Source organism: Sinocyclocheilus rhinocerous, unplaced genomic scaffold (assembly GCF_001515625.1).
Source record: "Sinocyclocheilus rhinocerous isolate Xijiao unplaced genomic scaffold, SAMN03320098_v1.1 scaffold2293, whole genome shotgun sequence".
Lineage (NCBI taxonomy): Eukaryota > Metazoa > Chordata > Actinopteri > Cypriniformes > Cyprinidae > Sinocyclocheilus > Sinocyclocheilus rhinocerous.
Genome location: NW_015665002.1, coordinates 30,157 through 45,723, shown reverse-complemented (window position 1 = coordinate 45,723; position 15,567 = coordinate 30,157). Strand labels below are relative to the sequence as shown.

The following is a 15,567-nucleotide window of genomic DNA, read 5'->3' as shown; positions in this document are numbered from 1 at the left end:
CAAGATTTTCAAGATTTTCTTTATTTTATTATTATTGTTATTATTATTATTATTAGATAGGGTGACCATATTTTGGACCTTTTGGACCTAAAAAGTTCCCATAACGGAGAAATATCTCCGTGATGTCTCGTGAAAGCTCGAGAGGGAACTAACCAGTGCTGAAACAGGGAGGTTTCATGACCCTTTAAAGCCCTGAGCGGGACTGTGTTCTTAATCCCGCTCCTGCTGAATTTCTTACCATTACTGCCTGCTCACGCAAACATTATAATATTGCATCGTAATTTTCGCGCATCAGGGAGCCGCTATCAGTATGCAGAGTATTTAAATCTCTTATGAATGAGCGCTCGCTGTTTACTTCCACTTTCGATTTGTCGATCACGCGCACTCTGTGTAAAGGAAGCACATCTTATAAGATCAGACATCTGTCAGTCTGCTGAGCAGCAAATCCTTCAGCATCTGTCAGTCATCTCTCCTTACTGTCTGGACCCATGATCAGTTAAATCTGATGGATGCAGGGTTGCCAAGTCCGCGTTTTTTCCCCATGGAATTGGGCTACTGTTGCCATATTGATTTCCTCTGTGGGTTAAAGGTTTGAAATAATGCATAAATTACATTTGACTGAAATGCTTGTAACATTGAAACATTTTGCATTCTACCCATGATAAACTGTGGTAGATGTTAAGTTTTGTGAAGGATTGCCACTGGTAAGAAGCCTTTTAGCTTTATGATCAATCTGCATAACAGTGACTGTAAAATATGTATTTTAGGTATGGAAATGACATATTTTGAGTTTGGAAATTATATAACCCCCCTCAAACCCAACCACCAATCACACATCACACACCCCCACCGTCTGCTCCGGCCCCCACTGTCCTCTTTTTGGAAAACTGAAATATGGTCACCCTATATTAGATGACCTACAAGACCTACAAGAAAATCTTTCAAGATAATCTATATTGTTAAGATTGCATGCTTTATACACAGCTTCTTGCTAATAATAATGTCAAATATATTTGATATTATGCTCAATGTTCAGAGTGTAAAAATATCCATTTGTGTGCTAGATTCACAGACTTTATATTTTATGTAAAATTCTACAATTTTATGTAAACCAAATATTACTTAACCACCAAGGACTGTTTAGAGTGTGACTTATTTAAGACCAGCATAAATGCTGTCTATATCCACCCTCCCTTAGGTGTGAGAGTGAGAACTCAACCTGGCGTGCAGGCCCACGGCATGCCCCTTGCCCTAGGTGTGTTTCTGCAGAATCTGAGGTCTTGGGTCCTGCTTGACCTGGTCTGCAGGGAAGGCCTCTGTAAAGGCAGGTTGTACACCTCTATCGGTACACTGAAGGTAAGCGAATCCTTCCAAAACAAACGGGAACAATATTTTGCGTTCTTTTCAAGCCCAAAATAAAGTGTCATCATAATGCCCTTAAGGCTTCTCCTGCATGTTTACAAAATGTAATTTGGAGAAATGGACATGCATTGAAACCTTTTGTCACCCTTTTGCTCTGTACCAAAGCCTAGTGAGGCATCATAGATATATTATATTATATTATATTATATTATATTACTGTTCAAATGTTTGGGGTCTTTAATTTTTATTTATTTGTTTAAAAATAATATTATGTAATATAATATATTTAAAGTAATATTATTATATTATTACAATTAACAATTCCTGTGATGGCAAAGCTGAATTTTCAGTAGCCATTACTCCAGTTTTTGCTGTCACATGATCCTTCAGAAATCATTCTAATATGCTGATTCAGTGATCAATAAGCATTTCTTATTATTTTCAGTGTTAAAAATAATTGTGCTGCTTAGTATTTTTATGGAAAAATTATACCTTTTTTAGGATTCTTTGATGAATGTTCAAAAAAACAGCATTTATTTGTTGTCTTTTGTAACATGGAAAATGTCTTTGCTGTCACTTTTTCATCCATTTAATGCAACCTTTCTGAATGAATGTATCCATTTCTTCCAAAAAAAAAAAAAAACCTCCTGACCCCATATTTTGAATAGTAGTATACATTGTGCAATACTGAAAAGCATTATAAAAAAAGTTTCAAATGAAAAACAATTTTACTCAAATTTTGAATGACGTGCATTTATTATGTTTGATATAGTATTGCAATCGAGAACCTATGTAGAGCATTCCAAAACATTCGCTTTTGAGGTGCTGCCTTAGTATGCAATAGGTAGTGAGGCAGCTTCACTAGATTTTGGAACAGAGCTTCTGTTGTGGTGTTTCTCACAGAGACAAAACAGTCTGTATGAATGAAAAGACTGACTATCGCTTTCTCAAAAATGGAAGGAACCGGTTACGGTTGACATTAAGGGTAAGGGTAAATCCGAGTAGTTGCAATGGACTAAGCACCTTCAGTGTACTGCCTCTGATAGACATACCTCACCTTTTTCAGAGTTGTCACACTTCTGTGTCATAGTTTTTGTACAATCTATTGAGTGCTTTTCAATATGCATGAGAAAATGTAATATGTATGGATTCCAATGCACTACTGTACAAACCCTCTGGTGTTTTTCATTATGCATAGGCAATTTAGATGTCTTTTTTGTGACTGTTCTTGTGTTTGTGACCATGTTGTTTTTTGATACAGGGGTTTTCCTGCTCTGATCTATGAATCTGCTTGTTACAAGCGGTAATTGCTTCTTTATTCATATCTCAATTCCTTGTGTTCCAAATCTAAAAGATAGACCGGTCATAAAGTATGCTGGAAGAATTATCTGCCTGTTATTTTTTGCAAAGCCTGTCCTGCATGATAATGGAATAATTAGAATTGATTGTAAATTCACATTATTTGTTATTAAACAATATAAAAATAAAGCTGTTTTGTGATGAAAAAAAAAACACGAATTTAGAGTTCCCACAAGTTGTCTGTCTTTCAAGCATTTCATTTGAGTTAATCATAGTAACACTGTAAGAACATAATTCAGCGTCTTTGGAACCTTATGGTGGGTTTTGTTTCATTGACACTAACTGCTGTTTGTGCTGTTTCTCCCACTGTTTCCCACTGTGTTCGAGTATATTCTCTGGCCAATGGAGACATGTCTGTCCATCATCCTCCTGCCTGCCTCTGCTTTCAAAGGGACGAGACCTCTTCAAGGCCCTTTATCCAGGTCACTCCTAAAGGCATGTTTAGATCCAACACAAAGCAAAGATCTGATTAGAAATGAACAGCCAGTTCAGAGGGCTGATTCTCATGGGATTAATGTTCCCATCTCATCTGTAGTATCGATAAATGCCTGTATTTTACATGTCTAATCCAGCTTTTTGGGCTGTAGATATGAGATGATATCAATGAACTTGACAGCATACAATGGGTTTTTTAACTGCCAAGGACCCAAAATATAATGATAAATATAAAGGCAGCTATATATTTTTCTGTATTTAAAACCCTTTTATTTTGTATGTGTAAATTCAATGAAATATAACATTGAAAAGAAAAGAAAAATGAAAAAGACAACAGAATAATGATCATTGAATAACCTATCCATATTCAGCTTTGTGAGGACCTTGCATTGACTTTATCCATTGGTGTGTACCACCGAGGTTCGTTCTTGGACCGTTTTATATTCAAGACCTAAATGGACTGATTTAGTCACCTTTTGTGTCGGCTGATGATTGTGTATTTCCCCAGGATATTTCAAGAATGTGTGCTTTCTGTAATGTATCAAGATACTGGTATATTTATTCTCTGTATTGTAGGTGCTGTCTGTTAAAGAAGACTCTTAAAGGAAATCTCATCTGGAAAAGGTTTCTGTTTTAGAGCGAGCTCTTACGAGAATTAAGCTGTTGATTTTAAGCTGACAATATAGTATGTGGTTTAATAAGTAGTTCCTCATTTAGCCTGTGATAAAGTTTGACAGTTACTGAATCTGTTTTGTTCTTTTTTTTAAATAAATGTTGTCAAATCCAAATGTATTCATACAGTACAAGCGAATTTTTGCCTAAACCCAATAAATGCCTCTTAAATTTGCAATTTATAAGCAATTCATTCTTATAATTCATACACCATATATAATGCATATATACAATGCAAGTTCCTAAAATAAAATAAATTGATTCAACGTACATAAAAATTGTTACAATCTGGTATTAAACATTCCAGATTTATCAACCAAAAGGTAATGCTTTTCCTTTTTAAGAAATACATGTTTGCAAGTAACAATGTAATTACATATAATACAGGTAACCGTTCCTTTAACCACAACTAACCATTTTCAATTCTATTTTCAGGGTAAGTGTTAAAATTTTCCCTACTTTCATGGCCACATGTGACTCCCAAATGTGAGAGAGATCCTGACGGCCAGCTGCTGTCCTACTCTATTATTGAAGTGCCTTTCAAGAGCTCATCTTCTTATCCATTCAAGGGGGAAATTACCGACATCTGTGCACAGCATAACAATATGTTCATTTTTTGTCAGATTATACAGCCAATATTTCACAAGAATATTAATAAATGGTGAATTTTAAAATTACTTATTGTCTGGTTTTGTTTCATTTTTACGTAGAAGTCTTTTGATAAATTAATAACACTGTATTACAGTTAGTTTTGCTGCATGTGGTTAGCGCATGTCCCTTATCACTTGACTATATCAATAAAAAGCACCCAAAAGCCCACAAATAAAACAAAGAGCTACTGAAGAAATGTTTTGGGTTACTGTGTAAGATGTTTTTCCCCAAAACTGAAGTTATTTTTCTGTGGTAACTGACAGCATACCACAAATGTTGATGGAGCTCAACTTGTATTGAATTTGGAACAATAAATACAGTAACATGCACACAGGTAATAACACACTGTCAATCTTCAAGCTTAAAAACCTTGAAAATAATTATGTTTTCTTGCAAAGAGCTTTAGCAGGAACACTAGTCTTTTCAGAGGAAGTCTTCTGATGCTTTGGCATGGCTTTCTTTGTGGGTTTGCATCTCTTGGAACTATTTGGACTATTGTATTTTGGTGACATGCTCGGATGAACAAGATCTTGAACAAGGGCTTCAGTCTTCTTTAATTTGACCACACCAGAGTGTGGCTTCTTAGGTAAAGCTGGTGGCTGCTGAAATCCAATCCACATCTTCCCAGAATTTGGCGAGGGGCGATTACGTTGCATAGACTTTGAATGAGTGCTTGTAGAGAGGATACGTTTTGTAACATCTTCTAAACCTGAATTATTTCCTTTAGTCCTGAAGTGTTCTACCTGAGAACAAGGGCTTTCCACACGTCTCAGACGACTGGCGCTTCGAACCAAAGCAGTTGCTGGACGAGATCTGGCTGCTTTTCCTTGTTCTTTCTGCATAGTCGCAGTTTGAAGTTTCTCCAGCTTTATCATGCGTGCAGCCACAGCTGGGAGACAAGGGTCAGTTAAACACAGGTTGTGCTGGCTATCCAGATCATCTGCGGTGGACAGCAACTGACTAAAGTTGAGATCTTTGAGTGGAAATGGAAGAACCTCAGGATACACTTGCTCTCCTTTTCCTTCTGCAAGTTCTAGATCTCTATCAAATGAGTCTGGCCTCAGGTCCAATTCTACAGCAGTTTCCCATTTTAATATAGGTTTATTGTCTTTCTCTTGGTCAGAGAGGTCACTGTTTTCAGATTCGACTGATTCGGATGGTTCATTATTGGATCTGCTACAAAGGGAATTACTGATTGCCTTGATCTCATCTGGTCGTTCGCCCCTTGGAGAAACAATGCGTCTGACCTGTATGGGGTGGATTTCCAGTTCTATTCTGGTTTCTACCTCAGGTTTATGTTGGGAAATGTGTTCTTGTGTGTCCCAGAGGATTGGAGGCTGAAGACCAAGCCTCTGCCATCTGTGAGACAGCATCCTTAACTGGGCTTTATGATGTTGCTTTGAGCTGAAGAAAATAATTAGTACAGAAACAGCTATTACAAGAGAAATACTTCTCTAGATGCCATGTAACCTCTTCAATAGATGTCCAAGCATTGTGGCATGGAGTATCAATTCCAGGTTGGCAAAGAGTGAGAAGTCTAGTGTTGCAGCATGATACAAACTAAGCTACATCCAGTTCAACAAAAGGTTAAGATTCCTGGCAAACACATCAAGTCTCTGTGCCAAGTCCTGATCTACATTTCTAAGATATTAATTTTACATTAAATGCAAATTAAATAAAAAAACATTATAGAACACCTACTGCAAATAATACTGCCACTGCCAGCATAATTAGGATTGATATTTCAAAACACTTTACACTTAGATGACCCTGTCACACTAATGGCTGTCATCTGGCTGGCAATGCGTGATGGGTCAGTAAGAAGTCAGTATCTACTTACACTTTGGATGATTTTGTTTGGCTGCAACAGGTGGGTGGTTCCTGTGCCATACAGGCATTAGAAATGCTGCCTACCAAAGATACCTGCAAAATAAAATGCATTGCAATCTTTATGATTTTCATTTAAATATACAAAGACTTATCTATTTGCACACATATTACTTACAAATGTATAATTGTTACTGAATGTCTCAAAATATCAAACATTAAAATGAACTCTACTTATTATTTTTATTTTATTTATACGGTATATTTGTATTTATTTTTTTAAAGAAATGCCACTTGGTTTGATACTTTATTATCTAATGCAATACCATTCAGACATTTTAAGTGTCTAAATACATTTATTACACCTTGGAGTTACTGTACATTCATATATATATATATATATATATATATAAACTAAATAATACTCAGTTACAGTCGCAGCTAAAGTAACTTCATATGCAGAAGAAACATTGATACCTGTTGTGTGTTCACTGCCACAGACATGTACAGACTTTCCAGTCGCTGTACTAACTGAGTAATGTAGGCGTCCTGTGAACAGAATATTCAAACAAGAGTGTCAATAGACAAAGGATATGTCATCTAAAGTTACCTCTGTGGACACACTAGTTATATGTAATATGTCTATTAAAAACATTTCACTAGCAGAGATAAAAAATTATTTATTACTATTTGAAACCTTTTGTTGGCAAAGACAAAGTAGTGAAGGTTCAAAGTTTAAAACAAGATATTTACCCCAAAACCCCAATTGATGACATGCTACTACTGGACTATGATAATATAAAGGTTCTGTTTCTTTTGGGTCCCATATAAAGGATAATATTCATAGGAATAAACCCCTTACCTTATCACACTCTGCTGACCAAGAGGCACCTGGGATGAAACAAGTTGTCAAGATAAAACATCCCTGCAAATCTGGAACGAAACTATGAAAAGTGTGCCGTAGACATGCACTCACCTTCAAGTGGTGGTGGAGTGAGATCTGTCCGAAACCTGCTCTGGACCCGCCAGTTACACTAAAATGATTAGGTACATAAGCCAAATACACATGACAAGTACAGACAGACTTCTAGTCAGTGATGTGCTAGTGAAACGCTCATATTTCTTTTCGTAATACTCTATGAAGACCCCATTTCAAATTTGGATTGACCTCAAAGTCTCCCACTGACACTTTCAGCAGGTAAGCGATGATGTAATGCTAATTTGCATACTGAAATGTGATTGGTTTTCGGTTTTCTTCTATTTACATATTACATTGTGATTGTTTTCTTCCTTACGTGCATTTAACATTTATATTACTGCCACTTACAGTAGGTGCAGTAGACGGGTATTTAGTAGGTGCGCTGCACGCCACTCCATTATTGTGCGACTTCCTGCTGTTTTTATCCCTCGTGCTTTCCATAGAACAATCATTGATCCTTTCGACCGGATAAGAACATGTGGAATGTTCTTCCAAGTGTTCCTCTTTCTTTGTCGTCCAAGTTCCCGGCGGTCGCATAATTTTGATGAGTGAACGTCATTATATCTCGTCAAAATTTAATCATATAGCCTATGTCAAAAGTGAAAGCACATGCGACTTCCTCCTCCAACACAAATAATGGAATGCTGAAACCATGGCAACCCTTCACTGCCTTTTAGTCCACGTGCTAGGATAATCCTAAACACCGAAAAAGCTGAAAACGCATGTTTTTAAACATGTTTAACATTTAAACATGTTTCACGCTTGGAAAAAATGTGCATGTTCATCACTAGGTGGAGTCTAATAGACACAAAAGGGTTTTAAAGACAAACATCTGACCAAAATATTTAATTAAGCTTGTAGATTTGATACGTCACACCGTGCATGTAGTGTTTATCCTTTTTATTATGTTTTATGTCTTTTTTTAATTTTATTTTTATATAATATTTAACCTCATATTATCAGCGACTGAAAAACCAGCGTCAGTCACATGTACCTGCACACAGTGGAAAGAACATACATTGGCTTGTCTGCCACTTCCTGTCGTGAGCAGAGCAGGCAGACAGATTTAAGGCGTGTTTGTGCTTTGTGGTTATTTGTCCCTGTCTGCACTGCACAAATATATTCAACAGCAAAGGAACTGCAATGCCTTTAACATTTAGTAGCCTATTTACTATTAAAAATAAATAAATAAATAAACCAAAATAAAAAGCCAAAGCTATGACTACATTTTATTCAGCAGTTTTTTTAATCAGTAGATAAGGTAGAGTTATTATGTACAAAAGTAGACATTGTGCATCACTTTGAACTCAAGGTACTTTTTGTGGGTGTTGTGTGTTGATTTTTGAGTCTGTTTTCTAGTGAGTGTAGCCTATATGTGTCTCCCCACAACACCCACAGTGAGTAAACCAGACAGATAATGTACGTCATAGTCCCAACGGTCCTTGCCACAGTACGCATTTGTGGCCGTCTGCCAGATTTGAATGACTAGTATCACATTTAAAAGTTGTTAGTTATTCTCACCTGTATATTAATAGAAATAAGACATGGTGGTAAAGTGTGAAATGATAATTGCCACTGGAAAAGTACCCTCAAAAGCTCTTATTTACTAACTTATTTAGCCATAAAGGGAGTCTATTAGATACCCTTAGGGGTAGATAAGGAAAAAAATGTTTGCACATTTTTTCTGACCCTGTATCTAATGATATCAGTGCATGATGGAGAAAATGTGTTTAAGCATAGGTGTATGTGTGTGTGTGTGTATGAAAGAAAGGGAATAAGACTACAATTAGGAAGCCTGCATAGCAGGTTTTATTGACATTTTGTATTTAATATAATGTTTGAAGTTTTACAAAAGGAGCAGCAAATACACATAATTTTTTGGTGTGATGTAAAAACAAAACATAGACACAAATACCCTGAATGTACACAACTGGCTTTAAACCATGAATAAAAACATTCACAGTTATACTTTTGCAGCAACGAAAAGACAAAAATATCATAATATAATAACATTTATAAACATTAATAATTTTTGGGAAGAAAAATACTTTTAGAAGAAATTCAGTGCTCGTACACGACAAATCATGTAGTTATACAACATTTAGATATTAATGCTGAACAAGAGATGGAAAATAATGTTACAGTTAAATGGACAAAACAGTAACCTTGCACTTTCCCTGCCACAGCACTGTTTGTGGATTTGACATTCATATTAATGGCCCAGTCAAACAAAGAGAACTCTTGTTATGCAATATTCAAGGCTGCAGCCATCTCATTGTGGTGAGCAGGTTACTTCACCCTCTGCCAGACAGCATGTTTTCAAGCATGCTCTTATGGAACCTCAGGCTTCTGCTTTGAAACTCAGATGCTAAGCACCTGCAGCAAAACAGAAGCTTTTGCTAAGCAAACTTCACTGACAGTGTTCTGACACTGATCACAATGAGAGCGCATTGGTGGTCTCTGTGTCTGACATAATAGAGGGCCGTGGCATCTTGGGGCTCTTGAGGGTTGGAAGACAGCCAAGGCTACGGAAAATTCGAATCACATCTTTTCGGAAACGCACTCCAACGAAGGCATAAAGGAACGGATTTAGGCAGCTGTGCATGTAAGCGAGACTCTTCATAACTTGGGCGGCGATGTCAAAGCGCTTGACCTCTTCGCAGTTTGTGATGGTCATATTGGCTGCCTGAGTGGCTTCGAAGACCAACATGCCGTTGTACGGAAGCTGAGAGACAACAAACACGGCCACAACTGTCAGGATGACCCGCAGGGCCTTGTGCTTCTGAAAGTTCCTCGTCTTGAGCAAGGTGCGGATGATGTTGGCATAGCAGAAGATCATTACTATGAGAGGGATGCAGAAGCCCATGCAGATCTGGAGAGCCAGGACCAATATTTTTGTACGATTGTTTTCATTGTTCCAGTAGACCATCATGCAAAAGTGATTGCCCTCATCGTCCATTTTCAAACGAGCGAAGAGAAACTCTGGAATGGACATCACAGCCGCCAGGAGCCATACTAATACGCAAATGAGTTTGCTGTACAGGAGACGATCCCTTTTGGAGTTCTGCGCTTTGGTAGTCTGGACAATCACTATGTAGCGGTCGACACTGATGCAGGTGAGTAGAAACATGCTGCTGAAGAAGTTGATTTTGTAAATGGCAGAGACGATTTTGCAGAGGGCCGAGCCAAAGGTCCAACCGTAGATGGAATCGGCGGCCCAGAAGGGCAGAGTGCAGAGGAAGAACAAGTCGGCCAGAGCCAGGTTCAGTAGATAAACATCTGTCATCGCCTTCAGGCGATTTTTGAAGTATGTGTATATCCAGACCACCAGAGTGTTGCCAATGGCTCCCAGAATCACAATTATCCAGTAGAGAGTAGGCTCATAGTACCTTCGAAACTCTCGCACTGATGATCTCTCACATATTGACCCGTCTTCATAATCACCCATAGTTGTGGGAGAATCTTCATAATCCTGTGAAATATAGTAAAGCATGTCTTACTTAGCTTTTAGTTTATTAACCCTGATACTGTGCATTTAAACTGCAGTCTTGTTGATCTTAAAGATGACAAACATTATAATGAGACAGCATGCACTTAAAGTAAATATTCAGATATCACTTACATATTCTGAAGTCAGCCCAGTGAACGGGGTCGCAGACTCAGTTATGTTCATTGTTGATCTTCTCTATTCTTAAATAAGTAAAAAAATATATATATTATAATAATATAATAAAAATATAATAAATATTTTTTTTAAATATTCAATTTTATCATGTCAAAGTACACTAAATATTATATTCACAAATATCCACAACCAAAAACAATGCATATCATTAATCAGACTTTTGAATTTGTTCTGTTTAAATGAAATTAAACACTATCAGTTCTCAATTTGTTATCATTCTCAATTTATGTTCCTTTACATAAAGACAGCTAAAGCCAGTACTTACTCTACGTTATTTGAGAAAAACTGGGACTAGTAATACAGATGAGCTGCTGTCTGCTGTCTTCCCGATCGCTAAGATCACTTTCACGTTGTTTTTGGCGGCGTCTGGAAAACGTCTGTTTTGCAGAAGCTTTTAAGGTCTGAGGTTTAACCACAGTGACGCACAAGCATGAAGTCTTTAACACTTTTTTTTCTCCTTCATAGATCCACCTCCAAACACAACAGCAGATCATAAATGTTTGTTTATGAGCCCTTTTTATACATAGTACAACGTAAAAGAGGAAACTATATTGTTTTCATTTTATTTTTGAACATGTCTCACAAACGTAATGAGTTTTAGATGTGATGCACTTGTTCACACACATGTGTGAGAACACTCCTCAATATTATGCAACTTTATCTGTGGAGATACATAATTGCACGCACAGGACTAAAATGTGCTTCATTCTGCTCAAAAAAAATAATAAGCAGAAATTAAATAGCACCTCCACCGGCACCTTAACCATCTTTTCTGACGTGAGAGATTGTGTATGCAGAGTGAATGTCTTATGCATGCCTTATGTATACAGTCTCTCTCTGGACATCCAGGGAAGAATGTTGGTACCCCTGTTCACTCATTTCTGATGTTATACATCTAAATTGATTTTTTACATTGAACATTTTCATTTTATTAGATTTTTAGTTTGCCTATACTGAACTCTTGTTGTCATTTCTCTTGATTAAAATACAAGAAAAAAAAACAAGGAAGCACCTGTAACTACCATTATCTTCCCTTTTTCCAAGGTTTGTTAGTGTAACGGGGCTGACGAGACGTGAGACGTGCGGATCCATGTGCAAGAATGTGTGATTGATGACAGCTGTGTGCAATCAGTGCTGTGTGCAATCAGTGCAATGGATGGTGGGATATGTAGTCCGGGATGACATGCAACAGTTTGTGTAGTGCGAGAGTCAATGTAATGGAAGGGTGACCTCTGGTGGTGATTGAACGGAAGTCCATGGACAGGATTCGTGACAGTTAGTCACTATGGTCAGTCACATTGTCAGTGACATGACAGGATTCAGATTCTAATAGCACAACTAAAACACTGACCATACATTAACCGACGAAATCGAGCAATGACATGCACAGGAACTTTTTGCCAATATTTTTGCGCAACACAGATGATACACACAAACGTTTGATCCTGCCTATGCCCTGACTATGCATTATGACTACAATGCTTGACGTTTTAGCGTAACTAACTTTTAATATTTTTAATTTACGTTTACACACACCACAAACAACACAAGTATGATATCTTTAAAGCTGAAAGTTTGTACACATCGTCATTGCGTGTATGCTTCCTTGCTCAAGTGTGAATCTTCGTGCCCCAGACATCCTGTTTATCGTTTATATTGTCTCACCAGACACATACTTCACTTATTCTATGTGCACGATTATGCCATATCCTGTGTTGGACACATTTCCTCTTTATCACGTCAGACACAGCACAGCACGTTCCCCCTTCGAACAATTAAAAATGAAATGTAAAATATTTGATATAAGAGTGCAAGTTGCAACAAACAACTGTCAAGCTTAGCATAGATGCACAAGATAGTTTTAGGTTGTGCTGTTGGATGGCTTCGCAAAGACATTTTCAAGATTTTTTAGGTTATCTTGGATCTGTTGCTGCCATTTCTGAATGCAATACTGATTTCACAATGTATCTTATCGCTCATTTCCAGTCATGATTTACAGTGATAAGACCAAAACGTGTTCTGCGCTGGTAAAAACTTTCCTTTTGTGTGAAAATTTGTTGAATGTATTGATTCGCATTAATAGGTAGCGGTTGGATATTACAAGAGGTGATGGGCTTTGACGTTCTCTACATGTCTATAATTAAACCCAGTGGCTTCTATAGGTATCCGTTATACAAACCAACCACCAAATGTTCCTCTTTCTTTACAGTTTTCGGTGACCAGGTCAAATGAAACACATGCACACACACACATATCTCTTTATCTGAGTTTTTTGGCCTTCCTCAAACTGTAGTTTGAGCCCTGATTGGTTAAACTCGAAAAAGGAAAAAAAAAAACGTTGAGGAGGTAGCATGTGATTCATGTTAGACTGCCTCCTTTCAGTGTTAAACACAGCTAAAAAGAGCTAACTTTTACAGATTCCTTATTTCACTGAACTGAAGACTGTTATAAAGTGATCAATCACTGATGCAGGCATTCTTGAAGTGTAAACAGAAGCTGATGCAATCCACATCTTGCTTTAAATCAGTGCAAACTGATGTGAAATTCAGTTTTTCAAATTGATTTAGGTGGTATCCCTCCTGGTACGTCAGTTTGCATGACAAACCTGCATTACCTAGCAACGGTTGTGGCACGGCGAGATGAGAACAAACATTTGTCATTTAGTACCTTGTACTACTGAGAACATTCTGCGGTGAATATTTGCACGACATGCTAAGACCACAAGGTTATATGGAGGAACAAAGCACATAATCACACGCCCCCTCATAACTGTTACTTTGAGTTTAGAGGGTTTATTAATTCACTCATACACTTTGCAGAAACCCAAAAATGCATTTTAATACTATTATTTGACATATGCAGTGACATAAGAAAGATTTCAGGTTGTTAGCCTGCTGCTTATCTGTGGCTTGTTTAGGTTTAGTCACTCAATCTTTTTGTTTTTCTAACTCTCTGCTCTAAAATAAGGTTGAATTGAGATGTAGATCTGTTTGGGTTTGTTTGTTTGAGTGCCTACACTTCCATTATACCCTTTTAAGTCACATGATGTTTTGAACAGTGTCATGAGCCCGTGTGGTAAAGTGAACAATTAAAATGGAAAAAAAAAAGTGAGAAAAACAAATGACATGGTGGTAGCTTGATTTCACAAGCATAACTTCCTCAATTTTCTCGATAGAGCAACATGAAATCTTCTAACAACAACTGTCTGAGAGCAACTAAACTTCTGAAGGAGTTTATATAGCATCAGTGTGTCTAAAGAAATAGTGATACACCACTAAGTTCACACTAAAATGTATTCAAAAATATTACTATTGAACCAACTAAAAGCACAAATACACAAGTGTCACATACTTCTGGTGGCTTTTGCGGAGTAACTAACTAAAGTAGCACTACTAACTTTACTAACTACATTTTTCAATAACATCATCGTAGTAAAGAGCTACTTCATCCAACAAGCACAGGTAGCACAAGCAAACACTACAAGATTGTTTGGGATAGTTCATCAAAAAATAAAAATTCTGTCATCATTTACTCAACCTTCACATGTTCCAAACCTGTATGAGTTCCTTTCTTCTGCTGAACAATGTAGCAGTGTTGTTGACAGTAGCCATTGACTTCCAAAGTATTTTTTCCATGCTATGGAAGTCAATACCGTCAGTTGTTTGTTTACCAACATGTTCTTTTTATGTTCAAAAGAAGAAAGAAAATCATACAGGTGTGGAACAACTTGAGGGTGAGTAAACGACAGAAAAAAGTTTTTGGGGTGAACTATACTTTTAAGGGCCATTTTTGCACTACGCTGAATTTTTTTGTTGTTGTTGTTGTTTTTTGTTTTTTTATGTAAACGTGCTACACAGACATTTTTAATCAAAGTTTCCAAGTTAAAAGAAAACTTTTGAACTTTTAAAAAGTAAAAAGAAAATGTACTGCACTCTCCCATGTCTCACATTTCTTTTCTGTTTGAATTGCTTCCATTGTCCTCATTTGTAAGTCGCTTTGGATAAAAGCGTCTGTTAAATGTCTAAAAGTAAATGTAAACGTAATGAATGGCCTATATTTATGGAGCCCCTAAATGATGGGGGAAAAAAATATGAGATGGGTGGAAAACATGTATATAACAACAAGGATATTGCATGAGAACGCAAAAGCGTTAAAATATAATTTTGCGTTTTTTACCCATTAGGGACCTAACAGACCCAACCAGGGAATAATCAAACACGTTCACCTCAACTGTACTCTCTCGTACAATAGAAAAATCCTATTCATTCTAGTAAATCCGTTCATCTTAAACAGGCCTGCCTCTCATATGTAGTATTGAAAAGTCTGATTCATTCAGTTCCATTCATTCAGATGACTCAGACTGACAAAAAGAATTCTCTGGCGTTAATTTTGAGTTTTTCTGTGCTTATACTAAAATTCTATGATTTATTTTTATGTGAATGAGGCCTTTTTTGCAGTAAACTGGTACTGAATGCCTTAGCATTATATACTAAGAAAAATGAAGCAAAAGATTTCATCCAAAATGCAGCTTTATTGGAGAAACAAGGATGGGACTCCACAAATTTGGGCTGGGGGTCTTCACTCATCATGACTGCAG

The 15,567-nt window shown here is 37.0% G+C and overlaps 2 protein-coding genes and 2 long non-coding RNA genes across 4 annotated transcripts; 2 read left to right on the top strand and 2 right to left on the bottom strand.

Annotated features, from left to right (window-relative positions):
• The first annotated feature begins 207 nt into the window (after positions 1-207).
• On the top strand, positions 208-3,192 carry LOC107730795 (uncharacterized). Its single transcript, XR_001638716.1, has 2 exons — positions 208-1,356; positions 2,624-3,192. It is a non-coding gene; the product is annotated as an uncharacterized LOC107730795 (long non-coding RNA).
• Positions 3,193-3,433: 241 nt separating this feature from the next.
• Positions 3,434-4,505, top strand: LOC107730796 (uncharacterized). The gene is made up of 2 exons (XR_001638717.1): positions 3,434-3,780; positions 4,264-4,505. It is a non-coding gene; the product is annotated as an uncharacterized LOC107730796 (long non-coding RNA).
• Positions 4,506-4,765: 260 nt separating this feature from the next.
• LOC107730787 (uncharacterized) lies at positions 4,766-7,929 on the bottom strand. Its single transcript, XM_016541723.1, has 6 exons — positions 7,634-7,929; positions 7,283-7,340; positions 7,169-7,197; positions 6,784-6,855; positions 6,320-6,402; positions 4,766-5,883 (listed from the first exon to the last, which is right to left on the bottom strand). Exons 1-6 carry the CDS (start codon positions 7,820-7,822, stop codon positions 4,860-4,862), a joined length of 1,455 nt encoding a protein of 484 aa, XP_016397209.1. The 5' UTR covers positions 7,823-7,929; the 3' UTR covers positions 4,766-4,859.
• Positions 7,930-9,179: 1,250 nt separating this feature from the next.
• Positions 9,180-11,325, bottom strand: LOC107730785 (C-C chemokine receptor type 9-like). Its single transcript, XM_016541721.1, has 3 exons — positions 11,236-11,325; positions 10,908-10,975; positions 9,180-10,757 (listed from the first exon to the last, which is right to left on the bottom strand). Exons 2-3 carry the CDS (start codon positions 10,956-10,958, stop codon positions 9,720-9,722), a joined length of 1,089 nt encoding a protein of 362 aa, XP_016397207.1. The 5' UTR covers positions 10,959-10,975; positions 11,236-11,325; the 3' UTR covers positions 9,180-9,719.
• Between the last annotated feature and the right edge of the window lie 4,242 nt (positions 11,326-15,567).

Coding starts and splice junctions, on each gene's coding strand:
- LOC107730785 (XM_016541721.1), bottom strand. CDS start 10,958: ATGAACATAACTGAGTCTGCGACCCCGTTCACTGGGCTGACTTCAGAA. Junction 10,758..10,907: donor CTGGGCTGACTTCAGAATAT/GTAAGTGATATC, acceptor TATATTTCACAG/GATTATGAAGATTCTCCCAC.
- LOC107730787 (XM_016541723.1), bottom strand. CDS start 7,822: ATGCGACCGCCGGGAACTTGGACGACAAAGAAAGAGGAACACTTGGAA. Junction 7,198..7,282: donor CACTCCACCACCACTTGAAG/GTGAGTGCATGT, acceptor GTTTCATCCCAG/GTGCCTCTTGGTCAGCAGAG. Junction 6,403..6,783: donor TGGCAGTGAACACACAACAG/GTATCAATGTTT, acceptor TTTATTTTGCAG/GTATCTTTGGTAGGCAGCAT.